The 20,381-nt window shown below is 47.8% G+C and overlaps 1 protein-coding gene across 1 annotated transcript; it reads left to right on the top strand.

The window, feature by feature from the left end:
* Positions 1-338: 338 nt before the first annotated feature.
* LOC116989132 (solute carrier family 43 member 3-like) lies at positions 339-15,049 on the top strand. The gene is made up of 5 exons (XM_033046357.1): positions 339-537; positions 2,349-2,468; positions 6,342-6,534; positions 13,505-13,628; positions 14,528-15,049. The coding sequence occupies exons 1-5, from the start codon at positions 339-341 to the stop codon at positions 14,624-14,626; spliced, it is 735 nt and encodes a 244-aa protein (XP_032902248.1). The 3' UTR covers positions 14,627-15,049.
* The last annotated feature ends 5,332 nt before the right edge of the window (positions 15,050-20,381 follow it).

The following is a 20,381-nucleotide window of genomic DNA, read 5'->3' as shown; positions in this document are numbered from 1 at the left end:
CGCTGTACACATCTATAGCGGCCATCACAGTCCAAGACCGTCCATCTTGGTGTCATCTGTAATTTATTAACCGAGTTATCGCTCTGAAGATAGGTCCTGAATCAAAATGTCAAATATCCATGTTCTCCATGAATGCTGCATGGTCCAACAAGTTACTCCAATGGCCGTCTACCTTTATGTCCTCTACTTAGTTGACGTTCACTGTGAAATGAAAATATATGCCACGAGGGCAAGAGACCTGCCTTTCGTCCCGTCCCTTTGCACCCTTGTCTGCCTGTGTTGTTCATGCGAAACGTCAGAGCCGTGAAAACTTTATCCGGCGTCTCTTCCACTTTCACATGTGTTGTTCATCTCCTGATACAGGTTCGCAGGTTGGAGAGAACGAGGAGGAGATTCCCACTTTCCGGAGCTGCGTCTTTTCTCGTCTCTTCCTCAGCAGTCTGCTCTGGTTCTCGCTCCTCCAGCTACGCTTCTCGTTTTTCATCGGAACATTGAACCCTTTGCTCAATCTCATGACGAACGGCGATCCCGAGCTGGGTAAGGGAGTTGGGGGGGGGGGGGGGGGGGTTGCAGTCCAGTTGACATTTCAATGAATTGATTGGTCGAAAGATACAAGGAGTCCACACCGACCGGTGGCATTGGCGTAGCTGCTAGCTGCCGCTTCACAGAGCCAGGGATCTGACCTGTGGTGCTGTATTTGTTCGTATGTTATTTTCACCTTTCCCATGTGACCGAGTGGTTTCGTCCGGGAGCTCCGATCTCCTGCCGCATCCAAAAGTCATCCTAAGGCCAAGATGTGTAGGTTAATTTGCCTTAGTAACAAATCCCCCCCCCCCCCCCCCCCCCCCCCCCCCCAGTGTAATACAGTGATAACATGGGACAAGTGTGAACGGGTGGACTCAACGTTTCCTTTCTGAATCTGGAAACTGAAATAAACTGAGTGCATATCATGCTAGTTGTATGATATCCCATTGCGTGATCCACTCCTTAAAGAGTTGCAGACCATTTTTTACAGAGGCCAATTAATCTGAATATCCCATACGTCTCTGGGATCCCATCAGAAAACAGCACCCGAGGTCATGATAGAAACCGAGTCTCTGGCGCTGTGAAGCGTTATTGATATTAATGGCATCTATGTGAATGTAGGGAGGCATGGTCAGTATGTTTGCGGATGACACTAAATGTGCTGTTGTAGTAGACTGTATTTCATCTAAAATTACAACGAGATCTTATTCAATGGGGCCAATAGGATGAGGAGCTACTACTGAATCTGGTGGTTCGTGTGTTAAAGCTTCTATGTCTTCTGCCTGACGAGAGGGGAGAAGAGGGAATAAACTGATGTGAAGCGGTCCCCGATTATGTTGAATGCTTTCCCCTGAGAGCAAGGAGAGAGTGGAGAGAATGGTGGGAGATATGCTGAATTTGGATGGGTCAACAAAGCAGGAAGCGGAGATGAGAGGCTGGGGGTAGAAGCATTCCGGCATCTCATGGTGCTGCTGCACAAGAGCCTACGTTTTCTACCACCCCCTCACCAGTTACCCGCAGCTTAACAGGCTAGAGAGCAATGGGAAGTTGCTGGAGAAACTGGACTGACGACGTTTTAGGTCGGGACCCTGATGGACGAGGGAGGAGATAGCGTGTAAAGAGAGGAGGAGGTGAGGCACGATCTCACAGGTGATGGATGGATGAAGGTTTGAGGGTTGATTGGTAGATGGGTTCAATCGGGGAGGCATGAGCGGACACAGTAACCAAGACTGGTGGTGATGGGTGGAGAAAGATTGATGTATAGGATGGAATGTTATGAAATAGTAAGATGCGCATTAAAATATAGCAGCAGCGTGAGGGATGGTGAGAAAAGGAAAATGGCTCCCGACTGATATGTCGTCATTACCTCTCTCTCGAACCCCTTTTCTCTAGCTCCCTTTCCATCCCTTTCTCTTTCACTGTCGCCTCACCGTTCCTCACTCTCGCCTCTTTGGCGTAGTTTGCCTGCCTCGCTGTCTCTCTCTCTATCATCGTCCCTCCCTCTCCACTGTATCTCATCCATTTCCCCTTACTTTCTTTCTCACTCCCTTTTTCACTTCTTCCTCTTCCTCGTGTCCGCCCATCTTCTATATCACGTCTTTCCGGTCGGTCAGTGACGGTTGACGGTCGGTGGTTGCTGAATTGGCCACTTCAGTCAGTCACTGTGGTACAGTTCCTGTCGTCAGCATTGCCCGGGATGCGCCACGTGGAGGGTTCTGCTTGCATCCCTCTGAAAGAGTCACTGTCTCTTTCCAACACCGCCCCCCCCCCCCCCTCCCACCATGCGACAAGATGTCTCCCTAATCCTAATGTCTCCTTGTCAGTCAGCAGATTTACAAATGCCTTCGCCTTCACCCAGCTGTTTACCGTCCTCTGCGCTCCTTTGAACGGACTAATTCTGGACCGACGCAAGTGGAGACGTCGGGGAATGAACTCGCCCTCGGGTAATCTGGGAGTGAATGCACGGGGTCGAGCCTGGGAGTGGGTGCGTTTTATTTCGGTAAATGTTGGGAAGAACTAATTTACAAACTTCATATCTAACGAAAACGGATCCCTTTTGCCCAGCTCATCCATGCCGACATTCTCTTTGCCAGCATATGGACGATATATCGCAAAAAAAACATTCCTGTCCATGTACTTGTCCCTTTGGCTTTGAAATCCCTCCAAGCCTTTCCTACCAATGAATCCTCCTCTCTCGCCCACTCAATCCCCCCCCCCCCCCCCTATTGTTCCTACCTCAGCTATTTACCCTGGCAGCTGGCCCTTCGTCCCGACTTTCCCACACCGGGGAAACGCGTTATCCCTCCAAACCTGTCCTTTCCGTGTACCTGTCTAATTGTTTCTAAAATATTGGGATAGTCCCAGGCTCAACTACCTCACATGGCAGCTTGTTCCATATACCCACCATCCTTTGTGTGAAAAAGCTATCCCTCAGATTAAACGTCCCAAAACGCACTTCTCTGTATTGAATTCCATCAACCATTTCTCAGCCGACCAGGCCCATCGATCCAGATCCTGTTGCAATCTTTCACAGCCACCTTCACTATCTGCAAAACCACCCGCTTTTGTATTATCAGCAAACTTGCTAATCTTGCCCTGTATTACATCTATCTATTATATTATATTATATCTATCTATTATTAAATAAAAGTCTGTGGCTGCCGCCTGCCGTCCGTCCGGCTGCCTGTCTGCCTTTTGATTCGTTTCCATCGTGTGATGTCACAATGCCCAATGCTCGCAGATGTTCAATCACAATGCCCAATGCTCGCAGATGTCCAATCGGAATGGATCCATTTACATGTACGGCTGCCGGCTGCATTTCTTCCTTTGATTCACTGCAACTCCGAAACCAGACGCAGAATCGCCGACATCTTTTCCATTTCGGTAGAGATTTCACTTTTCTTTCTAAGTATCCGCTCCTCATTACATTTCGTCGTGTTTAAGTACACGTTTTTAATCAAATCCTCCCCCCCCCCCCCCCCCCAATATTTCAAAAATAAACTGGCTTCGCACCCATAGAAGCAGCCCCAGCCCCAGCCCCTGGTGAACGTTCCAACGTGTGATGTCACAATGCCCGATGCTCACAGATGTCCAATCGGAATGGATTCATTTACATATGCCTTTGCAGGAGCCCCAGCCCCTGGTGAACGTTCCATTGTGTGATGTCACAATGCCCAATGTTCACATATGTCCAATCAGAACTTAAGAGGGAGTTAGATGTGGCCCTTGTGGCTAAAGGGATCAGGGGATATGGAGAGAAGGCAGTTACAGGATACTGAGTTGGATGATCAGCCATGATCATATTGAATGGTGGTGCAGGCTCAAAGGGCCGAATGGCCTACTCCTGCACTTAATTTCTATGTTTCTATGTTGCCCTCTCATCACCCATCTCCCTCTCCCACCCATCCCTCTCTCCCGCACCCCCCTTCCCTCTCTACCCCACCCCCTTCCCTCTCTCCCCCCGCCCCCTTCCCCTACCCCTCTGTCCCTCTTCCACCACTCCCCCTACCCCTCCCTCCCCACTCTACCACTTCTCTCCCCTTACTCCACCCCTCTCCCTCCCCGACCCCTCTCTCTTCCCCTCCCTTTCCCTCTCTCCCCCACCCCTTCCTCTTACCCCTATGTTCCTCTTCCACCACTCCCCCGTCCCTCTTCCACCACTCCCGTTACCCCTCTACCCCTCCCTCGCTCCCTCCCCACTCTTCCACCTCTCTCCCCCTTCTCTCCTCCCCCTCCCTCTCCTCACCCCTCTCCCTCTCCCATCCCTCTCTCCCCCACCCCCTTCCCTCTCTCCCCCCGCCCCCTTCCCCTACCCCCCTGTCCCTCTTCCACCACTCCCCCTACCCCTCCCTCCCCACTCTTCCACTTCTCTCCCCCCACCCCCTCCACTCTCCCTGCCCACTCTTTCCCCCCTCACCCCCCACCCCTCTCCCCCTCCCTCCCTCGTCCCCTCCCTCCCCATCCCCCCCCCCCCCCCACATCTCTCACCCCATCCCCCTCTCTCACCCCCTACCCCGCTCACCTTTCTCTCCCAAATCTGTCCCGTTTCCTCCTCCTCCTCTCCCCTCCCCTCCCTCCCCTCTTCTCACCCCCCTCCCCCCACCTGTGTTTGGGGTGTGGTTAATGTGAGTGTGATGCCGCAGCCCCCCCCGCAAACGCCGTTAGGGAAACAGACCCAACGGGTCTGCACTTGGTCTAGTATTATATAAAAGTCTGTGGATGCCGCCTGCCGTCCGTCCGGCTGCCTTTCTGTCTTTTGATTCGTTCCATCGTGTGATGTCACAATGCCCAATGTTCAAAGACATTGTTGCCATAGAGGGATTACAGAGAAGGTTCACCAGACTGATTTCTGGGATGTCAGGACTTTCATATGAAGAAAGACTGGATAGACTCGGCTTGTACATGCTAGAATTTAGAAGATTGAGGGTGGATCTTATAGAAACGTACAAAATTCTTAAGGGGTCGGACAGGCTAGATGCAGGAAGATTGTTCCGGATGTTGGGGAAGACCAGAACAAGGGGTCACAGTTTAAGGATAAGGGGTAAATCTTTTAGGAGCGAGATGAGAAAAACATTTTTCACACAGAGAGTGGCGAATCTCTGGAATTCTCTGCCACAGAAGGTAGTTGAGGCCAGTTCATTGGCTATATTTAAGAAGGGGTTAGATGTGGTCCTTGTGGCTAAAGGGATCAGGGGGTATGGAGAGAAGGCAGGTACATGATACTGAGTTGGATGATCAGCCATGATCATATTGAATGGTGGTGCAGGCTCGAAGGGCCGAATGGCCTACTCCTGCACTTAATTTCTATGTTTCTATGTTTCCCTCTCCTCACCCCTCTCCCCCCCCCCCACCCCCCCCCCCCCCCCCCCCCCCCCCCCCCCCCGTTGGGGAAACGCCGTTGGGGAAACGCCGTTGGGGAAACAGACCCAATGGGTCTGCAATTGGTCTAGTTTCCATTAAATCTCTCTGATCTAACCTAAAACCTATGCCATGTTCTTCAGCATTCCCTTACCCTGGCGGAATGACCCTTATATATTACCCCCATGATTTGAGGACTGCTCATCCGCCCAGCTTACCCTTGAGCAAACTGCAAAATGCAGATAGCACCGCTCAACCTCGATTGGAGTGAAAGCCACTTAATGTAATGTAATGATTTGATCCATGTCAACACGTTCACTCTGCTGCGTTCCAAGGAATAAACCACTGACCTACTCAATCCCTTCCAATAGCTCATGCCATTGAGTCCTGACAACATCCTCCGATATCCTCTCTGCACTCTTCAATGTAATGGCTTTTATCCTCTGGGTGAGGACCAAATCCAAATCTAGTACTGATTTGCCAAACATGTAACATATGGGACCAATGGCATTACAGTTCTCTGACCGATGAAGACGTGAGAAGAATCATATATTTCTGTCTGCATGTTCATACATATAGCTAGAATATAGGTTATATATCCGAACGTATTGGGACGGAGATAGCACAAGGAAGATAAAGGGTTAGAGGGGTATTATCTAAATATTCAGATCGTTCGATTGTAAGCTATTCAAACAGACTCTGAAGTATTCATACTAACAGCCATTCTAGGCAACCAGACCATAATAGGACAACGTTTATTCAACGTCTCCAGTAGACTTTTGCTGATGCAGAGTTGTTGTTAGTGTTGTGTACGCTGGTTCAAGATACCGATGTTTGTGGGGAAGAGGCTGTATTTGAACCCGGATGGGTATGTCGAGGTCCGATTGAATGAGTATCCACTGCTAAATTTTAACTCCCCTCCTGTTTCACCTCAACATGTCACCCTCTCTCCCCATCAGGCTCAGCAACCTCCCAGAGAGTGAACGACATACAGGCGGTGGTCCTCTCTCTCGCCCTCACCGTCACCCTCTCGGTGCTGTTCTCTCTCGCAGCCGCCATTCCCATACCGGAGGTTCAGTACCTGACATTCGTTCTCTTCATGATCAACCGATCCTTCCTGTATGGGGGACTCTCCGCATTTCTCGCCATGACGTAAGTTACGTCCGCCGGGATTGTTGTAAATAGTCAAGATACTCAGTTGACATACGTACCGCAACGGAAAAATGAGATTCTTACTTGCAGAAGCATAACAGGCCTGTAAACTCAGCACTTCCTTGCAACAGCATAACGAATGAATGAATGAATGAATGGATGAATGAATGAATGAATAGAATAGAATAGAATAGAATAGCCTTTTATTGTCATCCAGACCGAAGTCTGAACGAAATTTAAGCAGTCATACATATAATACAATACAATAAAAAACAACAATAAACACATATTAACATCCACCACAGTGAGTCCACCCAACATCTCCTCACTGTGATGGAGGCAAAAGTCTTAGGGCTGCAGTCTCTTCCCTCCTCTTCTCCTTCTGCGCTGAGGCGATACCCCCCGGGCGATGTTAAAACCTGTCCTCGCGGCTCAAACACCGCGGCCCGGGGTAGTCGAAGCTGCCGCTCACCAGACCTGCTGACGCAGCCGCTGGCCCGCGGCCGAACCCCCGGTCTCAGGCCACCGCCACCAGAACTGCCGTCCCAGCCCCCGGAGCATCGTTCCAGCCCCGAGCCGGATCGCCCTCACGTGAGTACTGCCACCGTCTCAGCCTCGCGCCAGGCCGCCGCTCCTCCCTCGCGCCAGGCCGCCGCTCCTCCCTCAGGCTGGGCCGCCCCGACCGTGCACCGCTCTTCCCTCAGGCTGGGCCGCCCCGACCGGGCGCCGCTCCTTCCTCAGGCTGGGAACGCCGTACCTCCCCGAGCTCGGCTACTCCACCGGGAGTGCCCTCCAGACGTCCACATCTGCGCAAGGTGCGTCGAGATGGGGCTCCTAAGGGACCGTGTCAGGAACCTGGAACAGCAACTCGATGACCTATGTCTGCTCAGGGAGAGCGAGGGAGTCATAGAAAGGAGTTACAGGGAGGTGGTCACTCCAAGACCACGGGAGACAGAAAACTGGGTCACAGTTAGGAAGGTCAACGGGCAGAGGCAGGGACTGGTGAGTACCCCGGTGGCTGTACACCTTGAAAATAAGTACTCATGCTTGAGTAAGGGTGGGGGAGACAGCCTACCTGGGGGCAGCGACAGCGGCCGGGCCTCTGGCACAAAGACCGGTCCGGTTGCTCAGAAGGGTAAGGAAAAGAAGGGGAGGGCAATTGTAATAGGGGACTCTATAGTCAGGGGGTCGGATAGGCGATTCTGTGGACGCAGACAGGAGTCCCGGATGGTAGTTTGCCTCCCTGGTGCCAGGGTCAGGGATGTGTCTGAACGTGTCCAAGAAATCCTGAAATGGGAGGGAGAGGAGCCTGAGGTTGTGGTGCATATAGGTACCAACGACATCGGTAAAAAAAGAGAAGAGGTCCTGAAAGAAGAATTTAGGGAGTTAGGTAGAGAGTTAAGGAGAAGGACTGGAAAGGTAACAATCTCAGGATTACTGCTTGTGCCACGCGACAGTGAGAGTAGGAATGGAGCGAGGTGGAGGATAAATGCGTGGATGGGGGACTGGTGCAGTGGGTATGGATTCAAGTTTCTGGATCATTGGGACCTCTTTTGGGGAAGGTGCGACCTGTACAGAAAGGACGGGTTGCACTTGAACTCAAGGGGGACCAATATCCCGGCGGGGAGATTTGCAAAGGCTACTGGGGAGACTTTAAACTAGTATGGTTGGGGGGAGGGACTCAAATTGGGAAAGCTAGCAGTCAGTGTGTGAAGCAGGGGGCAGAGAATGGTAGCACTCTGACCCAAAATGTAGGGGAGAGAGAAGAAAAAGAAAATAATCAGAGAATAAGAGAGGGTGGGTTTCTTAAATGTGTATATTTTAATGCTAGGAGCATTGTAAGAAAAGTGGATGAATTTAGAGCCTGGATTGACACTTGGAAGTATGATGTTGTGGCGATCAGTGAAACATGATTGCAAGGAGGGCTGTGATTGGAAACTAAATATTCCGGGATTTCGTTGCTTCAGGTGTGATAGAATTGGAGGGGCAAGAGGTGGAGGTGTTGCATTGCTTATCAGGGAAGATATTACAGCAGTGCTTTGGCAGGATAGATTAGAGGGCTCGTCTAGGGAGGCTATTTGGGTGGAACTGAGAAATGGGAAAGGGGTAGCAACACTTATAGGGGTGTATTATAGACCGCCAAATGGGGAGCGAGAATTGGAAGAGCAAATATGTAAGGAGATTGCAGATATTAGTAGTAAGCACAAGGAGTGATTGTGGGAGATTTGAATTTTCCACACATAGACTGGGAAACACATTCTGTAAATGGGCTGGATGGGTTGGAGTTTGTAAAATGTGTGCTGGATAGTTTTTTGCAACAATACATAGAAGTACCTACTAGAGAAGGGGCGGTACTGGACCTCCTGTTAGGAAATGAGATGGGTCAGGTGGCAGAGGTATGCGTTGGGGAACAGTTCGGGTCCAGTGATCACAATACCATTAGTTTCAATATAATTATGGAGAGGGACAAAACTGGACCTAGGGTTGAGATTTTTGATTGGAGAAAGGCTAACTTTGAGGAGATGCGAAAGGATTTAAAAGGAGTAAATTGGGACAGTTTGTTTTATGGGAAAGATGTGGAAGAGAAATGGAGTACATTTAAAGGTGAAATTTTAAGAGTACAGAATCTTTATGTCCCTGTTCGGTTGAAAGGAAATCGTAAAAATTGTAAAGAGCCATGGTTTTCAAGGGAAATTGGACACTTGGTTCGGAAAAAGAGGGAGATCTACAATAGTTATAGGCAGCATGGAGTAAATGAGGTCCATGAGGAGTATAAAGAATGTAAAAAGAATCTTAAGAAAGAAATTAGAAAAGCTAAAAGAAGATATGAGGTTGCTTTGGCAAGTAAGGTAAAAGTAAATCCGAAGGGTTTCTACCGCTATATTAATAGCAAAAGGATAACGAGGGATAAAATTGGTCCATTAGAGAGTCAGAGTGGCCAACTATCTGCAGAGCCAAAAGAGATGGGGGAGATATTGAACAGTTTCTTTTCTTCGGTATTCACCAAGGAGAAGGATATTGAATTATGTGAGGTAAGGGGAACAAGTAGACTAGCTATGGAAACTATGAGGATCAAAGAAGAGGAAGTACTGACACTTTTGAGAAATATAAAAGTGGATAAGTCTCCAGGTCCGGACAGGATATTCCCTAGGACATTGAGGGAAGTTAGTGTAGAAATAGCAGGGGCTATGGCAGAAATATTTCAAATGTCATTAGAAACGGGAATAGTGCCGGAGGATTGGCGTACTGCGCATGTTGTTCCATTGTTTAAAAAGGGATCTAAGAGTAAACCTAGCAATTATAGACCTGTTAGTTTGACGTCAGTGGTGGGCAAATTAATGGAAAGAATACTTAGAGATAATATATATAAGCATCTGGATAAACAGGGTCTGATTAGGAACAGTCAACATGGATTTGTGCCTGGAAGGTCAGGTTTAACTAATCTTCTTGAATGTTTTGAAGATGTTACTCGGGAAATTGATGAGGGTAAAGCAGTGGATGTTGTGTATATGGACTTCAGTAAGGCCTTTGACAAGGTTCCTCATGGAAGGTTGGTTAAGAAGGTTCAATGGTTGGGTATTAATGGTGGAGTAGCAAGATGGATTCAACAGTGGCTGAATGGGAGATGCCAGAGAGTAATGGTGGATGGTTGTTTGTCAGGTTGGAGGCCAGTGACGAGTGGGGTGCCACAGGGATCTGTGTTGGGTCCACTGTTGTTTGTCACGTACATCAATGATCTGGACGATGGTGTGGTAAATTGGATTAGTAAGTATGCAGATGATACTAAGATAGGTGGGGTTGCGGGTAATGAAGTAGAGTTTCAAAGTCTACAGAGAGATTTATGCCAGTTGGAAGAGTGGGCTGAAAGATGGCAGATGGAGTTTAATGCTGATAAGTGTGAGGTGCTACATCTTGGCAGGACAAATCAAAATAGGACGTACATGGTAAATGGTAGGGAATTGAAGAATGTAGGTGAACAGAGGGATCTGGGAATAACTGTGCACAGTTCCCTGAATGTGGAATCTCATGTAGATAGGGTGGTAAAGAAAGCTTTTGGTGTGCTGGCCTTTATAAATCAGAGCATTGAGTATAGAATTTGGGATGTAATGTTAAAATTGTACAAGGCATTGGTGAGGCCAATTCTGGAGTATGGTGTACAATTTTGGTCGCCTAATTATAGGAAGGATGTCAACAAAATAGAGAGAGTACAGAGGAGATTTACTAGAATGTTGCCTGGGTTTCAGCAACTAAGTTACAGAGAAACGTTGAACAAGTTAGGGCTTTATTCTTTGGAGCGCAGAAGGTTAAGGGGGGACTTGATAGAGGTTTTTAAAATGATGAGAGGGATAGACAGAGTTGACGTGGAAAAGCTTTTCCCACTGAGAGTGGGAAGATTCAAACAAGGGGACATGACTTGAGAATTAAGGGACTGAAGTTTAGGGGTAACATGAGGGGGAACTTCTTTACTCAGAGAGTGGTAGCTGTGTGGAATGAGCTTCCAGTGAAGGTGGTGGAGGCAGTTTCGTTTTTATCATTTAAAAATAAATTGGATAGTTATATGGATGGGAAAGGAATGGAGGGTTATGGTCTGAGCGCAGGTATATGGGACTAGGGGAGATTATGTGTTCGGCACGGACTAGAAGGGTCGAGATGGCCTGTTTCCGTGCTGTAATTGTTATATGGTTATATGGTTATATATGATATTAGCTACTAAGAAGTACAACGTGCTGGAGTAACTCAGCTAGTTCGGCAGCATCTCTAGTACGCCAGCATAGGCAAAGTTTAGGGTCGGAACTTTTCCTCAGACTGGGTATTAGCTGTTGGCAGTTCTGGTCGTCCGTTTACAGGAGGGATGTAGAGGCTTTGTAGAGGTGTTGCAGAAGTTGCAGAAGATATTTACCAGTGTGGCAGTGTGAACAGTGAAGAGGATGTTAGGAGGTTGCAGGGTGACCTGGGCAGGTTGAGTGAGTGGGCAGATCCGTGGTAGATGCAGTATAATATAGATAAATGTGAGGTCATCCACTTTGGCGGCAAAAAAAGCGGTCAGATTATTCTCACAATGGGGTTAGGTTAGGCAAGGGGGACGTGCAGCGAGACCTGGGTGTCCTTGTACACCAGTCACAGAAAGTTGGCGTGCAGGTACAGCAGGGAGTGAAGAAAGCTAATGGAATGTTGGTCTTCATAACAAGAGGATTTCAGTTTTGGGGTAAACAGGTTCTTCTGCAGTTGTATAGGGCTCGGGTGAGACCACATCTGGAGTATTGCGTCCAGTTTTGGTCTCCTAATTTGAGGAAGGACATCCTTGTGATTGAGGAAGTGCAGCGTAGGTTCACGAGATTGATCCCTGGGATAGCGGGACTGTCATATGAGGAAAGATGGAAAAGACTAGGCTTGTATTAACTGGAGTTTAGAAGGATGAGGGGGTATCTTATAGAAGCATATACAATTATGAAAGGACTGGACAAGCTAGAAGCAGGAAAAATGTTCCCAATGTTGGGCGAGTCCAGAACCAGGGACCACAGTCTTAGAATAAAGGGCAAGCCATTTAAGACTGAGGTGAGAAAAAACATTTTCACCCAGGGAGTTGTGAATTTGTGGAATTCAGTGCCACAGAGGGCAGTGGAGGTCAAGTCACTGGATGGATTTCAGAGAGAGTTAGATAGAGCTCTAGGGGCAAATGGAATCAAGGGATTTGGGGAAAAGACAGGCACGGGTTATTGATTGGGGAGATCAGCCATCATCACAATGAATGGCGGTGCTGGGTCGAAGGCCCGAATGGCCTCCTCCTGCACTTATTTTCGATGTTTCTATGAATGCTGCCATGATTATGAGGCATTGACTACAAGTAGCATGTATTGTTTTCTCTGGAATAACGAAGGTCGAGTCGATCTGATGCAAGTATAGAAAACGATGAGAGGCTTAGATAGCGTAGACAATCATACCCTTTGTCATAGAGTGGCATTTTCAAGGACTAGGGGCAAAGTCCTAAGGAGAGCGGGAATACTTAAATGAGGTACAGGAGAAGTTTACATTTCCACACAGATGGTCGTCGGCGTCAGGAACAGGTAGCCAGGCGCGGTGATAGAGGCTAATATGACAGTGGAGTTTGTGTTTTTAATATGGGAACAAGAATATGCAGTGAATGGAGGATATTGATAACATGCAGGAAGATTTGATTGCTATAGGGGACATAAAGAATAGCACAGTACAATAATGGAACGTGCCCTTTGCCCCATAAAGTTTGTGCGGAAAGTAATGTCATCACCAACTGGTATCTGCTTGTACTGGATCCATAACTCCCCATTCTGTGCATTAGCCTATCTAGACGTCTACAAAATACCATTATCGCGTGTGCCTCCATGACCACTCTGACGTTCTTGTCACTCACCACCCCCTTGTGTAAGAGAAAGGAAGCACAACTCCTATAAACGTTGCCACGCTCAATGCTTTGCCATTGTGTAATATTTATACCGTGGGGAAAGGTTCCCATTGTCTATCCTGCCGATGCCTCTCATGATTTGATGCCCTTTCATCAGATCTCCCCGTACACTGCGGCGTTCTAGAAAAATCAAACCCAAGTCTGTCTGCCCTCTCCCTGTTGCTGATACCGCCAATCCAGGCTGTATTATGATAAACCGACTCTGACACTTTTCAATGCTTCCCGTAATATGGCGAATAAAACTGCATATCGAACTACCAATACTGTGGAATTAGAGTCCCATAAAAGTACATCGTGGCATTCTGCTGTCCCTCTGTCTCTGGTATGTTGGGATCATGTTTATCACAAAAGGTGGAACCGAAAGCCGTGTTCCTGCGGCGTACTGTTCTATGTTCCATGTTCTATATTCACATTGACTGATACAAACGTCACGTGGGTCAGTAGCATAATGGGTTATTTGGATCAAATGGCCTGTTGTTTTGATATTGATTTACAGCAATAATCTGAACTCCCTCATTATTTCTCGACAAGGTTCCCTCCCTGCCACTTTGGGAAACTCTACGGGGCAACACGGGCGCTGGCGGCAATCGTCTCCCTGCTTCAATATCCTTTCTTCACTATCGTTAAGGGCCCCTTGCAGGACGATCCGTTATACGTAAGTCCCGGAAGTCCGAGTGTTTGGATTACCCCCCAACAAGTGTTGGGCTTTGCACTTCGATATGTCAAATCAGGGCTGAACACAATACATAATAATAGGTAAAACCCATTACTGGTAGATATTCGATGTAAACCAGATTATGTAGTACTTTCCTACACTAGCAGATAGTTACAGTACAGAGAGATAAGAAGCATAGTATTTATTTATGTTTATTGTTGTCATGTGTACTGAGGTACAGTGAAAATCGTGGTTTGCATATGCCATCCTAACAATTCAAATAGGCCATTCATAAATATAATCAGGCCAAAACGAAATATTATTGGCAGTGCAAAGAGGAAGACCCAGCATGCAAAATATGTTTATAAACATTGTCGCACAACAATCCAGTAGGCAAAGTCTATGGTCCTTAATGGATGTAGGTGAATCGCACAATACCTTAGCTTATGGATTCTTTTGATTATGCTAGCTGAAAGTGGCGAGACGGGTGGAGGGTGGCGGAGAAGGTATTTGGCACGCTACCTACATTGACACCAGCATTGAGTACAAAAGTCGGAAATGACGTAGCTATGCAAATCTTTGGGGGGAGTGTCTGTCTACACCAGAGGTGTCCAGGTTACAGAAAGGATCTTATTAAGTTGGAGAAAATGCAGAGAATATTCACCAGGCGGTTACCTAGCTTTGCGGGCTTGAGTGATAGGGAGACATTCGATAGACTGGGACACTACTCTTAAGGGTGCAGCACTCTGAGAGGTGACCTTGTTGAGGTATACAGTGTCATGAAGGCCAGTGGTGGGGGGGGGGGGGTGTTCTCTCTCTCCATGCTGTGCAGCGATGCGGGGTCGATTATGTTCATTACGCCTAAACTGAACCTCTTCCTCGTCTCCTTTCGGATGCAGATGAACATCGGTTTTATCGCATTAGTAGCTTTGGCCTACGCCCACCCAATCAACGTCTTCATCTATTGCCGATGGACCAATCATCAATTGAGTGTGTGAGGCAGGTGAGATGGAGGGAGAGGAACGGAAGACAGAAGCCCAGGAGATGCTGTCCCTACGGAATATTTGGAGGAAAAATCAACAGTAGATACTGGGATCTTGAGCGACACACAAAGTGCTGGAGGAGCTTGGCGCGACAACCATCATCTACGGAGGGAATACATAGACGACGTTTCTGTGTTTTCCCGGGACGATGAGATGGTGTCATTTTGGGCACGTTGATGCATTTGATGGGAGCGGGGCAGGGGAATCAGTGGGGTCGGGCTAAAATGAGGTGAAGGTCAGCGCATTAAGTAATTAGAGACAAGAAAAGGCCATTCGACTTCGCAATTGGATTGTGGCTTGACTTTTGTTGTTTCCTTAATCTCTTCCTTCCACGGGGTGCGAGAGGTATGTACAAAGTCGGGTTTCCACAATGCTCATGTGTTTAAACAGAACATGAGGGTCATTGTGACCCACAATGCCCGTGTCAAACGCCTTGCCATGTAAAAATAATCTATTCTGCCTGCCTCTGATTCATATCCCTCCATTCCCTGCAAATCAACGTGCCTATCCAAACCGCCATTCTCATATCTGCCCCCAACATTACCACTGGTAACACGTTCCAGGTACCCACCACTATTGGTGAAATAAGCCTTGCCCCATTCTTTCCTCGTCTGACCAAAATGGTATACCTTCTAGTCTTTGAATTAGGAAGCAATGTTCTGGCTGTCTACCCTATCTATTGATTACATAACTCCACATACTTGTTTACCAATATTTGTTTATGTGGGTAGCGAATAGGAATAGGTAGGGAGGGCACATAACTTTTAATATGTTCAACAACAGCCTCCCTGCAGCAGCAATAGTATTGCTCGGTTATTTCAGGTGAATTGACCAATTTGGGAATACCGTTTTATCCGGAGCCCGTGAGACTAATGTCGGTTTGAATAGGAATTTTTAAATAAACCGCGCCTGATCAAATATTGATGGGTTATCAATTAATACACCGCGGCTGATCAAACTTGTCACTATCTCGTGTGTTGTGAACTCATTTAAAAGTAGGATTATAAATGTATATGATTGAATGAAGGGAACATGGAAAATATGTGCCGGAGTAGGCCATTCAGCCGTTCGAGCCAGCACCGCCATTCATTATCATGACTGGTCATCCAGAAGCAGTACCTTCTTTCTTCCCATACCCCTTAATTCAATTAGCCCTAAGAGCTATAGCTTACTCTCTTGAATACAATTGACGTGTCACAACAAGTCCATAGAGGCTGGTAATGGAGTCGGAAAAATGCGTGTGTTGCAGACTAAGCCCTGACCTGGTAGTTGAGGAATACTGGGGATCTCTTGAGACAATAAAGATGATGCATTGTACCGCGCTGGAATCTACTGCGCGGGATCCTGTGATTCGGCCGAACACGCCCATGCCCCATATTCACATTTGCCGGCGTTTGGCCCATATCCACCAAAACTTCCCTACCCAAGTACCTGTCCACATATCTTCCAAATTATAATGTTCATTCTAATCTACAACTCAGAAGCCGTGTATTTCGCAATGTCAACCCATTCCAGTCACACCGTCCCGGAGAGCCGCCTGTTCCACAGAAGGCAACACTTCACAGAAGAATATAAGGACGTTAGGGAAAATGTTTGTGGGTGTGACCTTTAGGACCAGCAGCCACTCTTCTATTAGGTTTATGATTGTTATGGATAGACAGAGCGGATCCACGTATTGACGTTTAAAATTGAGCACGGTCAACTATGAAGATATTTTTTAAAGTGTGCTGATAAAAGTCCAGGACCTGCATGTGCATGTTAGAGTGGAGTTGCAAGCAGGTGGGCTTTCGGAGATTTTAATAAATAGAGAAATTGAAGCTCTGGTCAAGAAATAGAAAGAGGCTTTGAGCAGCTGGGATCATGTATCCTTGCAGGAGTTTCGGGTAGCAAGGAGCACGATAAAAAAGAAAAGGGGGACGGAAGATAGCTCCGGCAGACAATATTAAGGATCATCCCAAGAGATATTATGTACATTAAGGGAAAACAACAAACAGAGAGATAATGGGGTTCCGCATGTATGAAAACGGTCAACTCTGCGAGGAGGCAGCGGTTCTCAATTAGTTTTCGCCTTTGTTTTTAGACGTGGAGAAATCCATGCGTACTGGCGATGCTGGGGCAGTCAATGGCAGTGTCTTGAGATCATTCAACCTTACGGTCGAGAAGCTATCGGCGGCGAAAAGGCGTATGGGAATAGACAGATCTCCCGGGCCTGATCAAATATATCCAGGGACATTGAAGGAAGCTGGAAATGAAATTGTAGCTGCCCTGGCTGAGATTTATGTCATCACTAAAGGTGCCGGAAGACTGGAGGGTGCAAATGTCGTGCCTCTGTTTCAGAAGGGGTGTGTGAAAAAGGCTGTTAACTACCGGCCATTGAATCTCACCTATGTGGTCGGAAAGTTACTAAAGTGTTCTGAAGGAAAATATTTAAATGCATTTAAATGGACAGCGGTTGATTAAGGATGGACAGCATGGTTTTGTACGAGCGGATCATGTGTCACGAATCAGAATTATTTGAAGATATGCATATAAACGCTGACAGAGCAGAGCTGCAGAGGCGTTGTATATGTTGATTTCAATCATGCATTTGACAGGACCTCGCTGATTGAATGGAAAGTGTCCTTCATGGAAGGAAGCAGAGGGTGATGGTGGAAGGTTGTTTTTATCGGACTGGAGGACTGTGACGTGTGGTGTGGCTCAGGGTTTGGTGCTGGGCAGACATGCTGCTTGTCGCACAAGACATGATTAGTACGTTTGAAGGTTACACTAAAGTGAGTGGTATTGTACACAGTGTAGATTGTTGTAAAGAATTGCAACAGGATGTTGTGTTCAGATTGTAGTGTAGTCCAGATTAGCTAACTGGACTACACGTCTTCCCACCCTGCCCCCTGTAAAGACTCCATCCCCTACTCCCAATTCCTCCGCCTACGCCGCATCTGTTCCCAGGATGAGACATTTCATACCAGGGCATCGGAAATGTCCTCGTTCTTCAGGGAACGGGGATTCCCCTCCGCCACCATAGATGAGGCTCACACCAGGGTCTCATCCATACCCCGTAACACTGCTCTCTCGCCCCATCCCCGCACACGCAACAAGGGCAGAGTCCCTCTGGTCCTCACCTTTCACCCCACCAGCCGGCAAATACAACACATAATCCTCCGCCATTTCCGCCACCTCCAACGTGACCCCACCACTCGCCACATCTTCCCATCTCCCCCCATGTCTGCCTTCCGCAAAGACCGCTCCCTCCGCAACTCCCTCGTCAATTCTTCCCTTCCCTCCCGCACCACCCCCTCCCCGGGCACTTTCTGTTGCAACCGCAAGAAATGCAACACCTGTCCCTTCACCTCCCCCCTCGACTCCATTCAAGGTCCCAAGCAGTCGTTCCAGGTGCGACAAAGGTTCACCTGTATCTCCTCCAACCTCATCTACTGCATCCGCTGCTCTAGATGTCAGCTGATTTACATCGGTGAGACCAAGCGTAGGTTGGGCGATCGTTTCGCCGAACACCTCCGCTCAGTCCGCAATAACCTACCTGACCTCCCGGTGGCTCAGCATTTCAACTCCCCCTCCCATTCCCAATCCGACCTCTCTGTCCTGGGTCTCCTCCATTGCCAGAGTGAGCAACAGCGGAAATTGGAGGAACAGCACCTCATATTCCGTCTGGGGACCTTGCGTCCTTATGGCATTAACATTGAATTCTCCCAATTTGGCTAGCCCTTGCTGTCTCCTCCCCTTCCTTAACCCTCTAGCTGTCTCCTCCCACCCTCCCATCCGCCCGCCCTCGGGCTCCTCCTCCTCCTCCCCTTTTCCTTCTTTCTTTCCCCACCCCCCATCAGTCTGAAGAAGGGCTTCGGCCCGAAACGTCGCCTATTTCCTTCGCTCCATAGATGCTGCTGCACCCGCTGAGTTTCCCCAGCAATTGTGTGTACCTGCAACAGGATGTTGATCGGTTGGGAAAACGGGCATCAGCTCGAGGTATGGGTGGAGCGGACTATGGGTTTATTCCTTGAAGCCTAGGAGGATGAGGGGTGATCTTATAGTCGTGTACAATAGCAAGAGAGATAGATTGAGTAAATGACCAGAGTGGTTTATCCGAAGTAGGAGGGAAATAAAACCAGAGACCATAGTTTTATGGTGATGGAAGAACATTTGACGCGAGAGGCTAACTTCAAAGGCTTGTAAGTCTATGTCGGAGGTATTTGAGGCAGGTACTATCACAACGTTTAAGACACTTTTAGCCGTGTGTAAATTAGGTTTAACGGGATATAGACCGTACCTAAGCAGATGGGAAGAGCGTTGTTCGGCATGGGCACGTTGGGCCGTAGGGCCTGTTTCGCGCTGTGTGAATCTATGACATGGTTAGAATCAGGTCAACAACGGTTATCACACGTCGTTATATCATTTTCTATTGCGGTGCTCACCACCAGGAACTCCAATGACAGCAATAATCACGTGCTGGATTGTCTCCACATTTTCATATACCCCATGCATTTTCTCTGTCCAACGACGTGCCCCGTGTGCTACCGTTGATGGATATAAATGATGGGGCAGACATCCTTGGAGATTTTATTCCATTCCCATCAAAACCGGAATTATGAGGTTTCAATAGTATTAAAACTAGAGATGTGATTATTCGCAAGCAGGTTACATTAAACAGATACAATTCACGGTGTGAAAAGATGTGTTTAATTCAGGGAATTGATTGATAATCTCGAAAGACTGGGAATTGTGGCGATTATGTGGATTGGCAATTGAGAACGGAGTTATTCCATAAAATGGGACATTGTTTCAAACTCCATCAGACCCAATTCTACACTTTACGATGTTGATCTGAATTCCTTCAACCCGCTTCGCTCAGCAAGACAATTACAAATTCTAGGGAGCCTCTCGTGCGCGGTTAGAAAATACATTGGGCGACCTTTGTTCACAGGTTTAGGAATTAGGTCAACACATCGCCTCGGACTGAAGTACCCCATACACTCGGATTCGACCAGCCTGTCCTGACTCTTGTCCTAATCGGAGCAGTTGGGCCTTACGTTTATTTACGTACATTTTGTTGGGATCATTGCCCTCATTATACACACATCTGTATGCCTCTGTCAAAACGTCCCAATTCAACGATGGAAGGTCCTGCTGTCTCATTCACCCTGCATTCCGCTGGGGCACAACCATGCTGGCGACCTCTCGCTTTCCGGACTGGCAAATATTACATTTGTATCCCGTCCCTCCTATTTTCCGCCGGAATTCTCTTCGGCTATCCTGAAGCAAGTCCACATTTCACTCCAGGCCGATGCTAAGCTTGCATTGGAATATATATCCTCACCAACAGTCTGGAAATAAAGTATCTTGAAAGCACATACAGAAGAGTCAGAGATTTCGATCAAGCTAACTTCAACAGTGTACTGCCAAAATACTAACATAATCCCGCCCACCCCGAGTCCCAAACACACTCGACAACTGCTACATAACCATAATACATTTTCAGACCGCATTTTGGTAAAAAACGTATCACCTGGCTATGGTTCTACTCCTTACCTAACCAAACAAAGCCGAAGCGGAGGCGGGGGGGAAAGGGGGGGGGGGGGGGGGGGGGGGGGGGAGGGGGGGGGGGTAACAGCGCTTGTCTGTGGAAACTGGTGAATCCTTTGCGACTGGTCCATATTCAGGGATTCTGCGGTTACCGATGAACATTCAACTCCTGTCACAG

Source organism: Amblyraja radiata, chromosome 28, assembly GCF_010909765.2.
Source record: "Amblyraja radiata isolate CabotCenter1 chromosome 28, sAmbRad1.1.pri, whole genome shotgun sequence".
NCBI lineage: Eukaryota > Metazoa > Chordata > Chondrichthyes > Rajiformes > Rajidae > Amblyraja > Amblyraja radiata.
Note: the sequence above shows the minus strand (reverse complement) of the source record. Positions and strands in the feature narration are given on the sequence as shown.

What these genes read in the sequence shown, in the direction of transcription:
- LOC116989132 (XM_033046357.1), top strand. Translation starts at nt 339, where the DNA reads ATGTGTTGTTCATCTCCTGATACAGGTTCGCAGGTTGGAGAGAACGAG. An exon ending in GGGAATGAACTCGCCCTCGG is followed by an intron (nt 2,469 to 6,341) that starts GTAATCTGGGAG and finishes TCTCCCCATCAG; the next exon opens with GCTCAGCAACCTCCCAGAGA. An exon ending in TCCGCATTTCTCGCCATGAC is followed by an intron (nt 6,535 to 13,504) that starts GTAAGTTACGTC and finishes TTTCTCGACAAG; the next exon opens with GTTCCCTCCCTGCCACTTTG.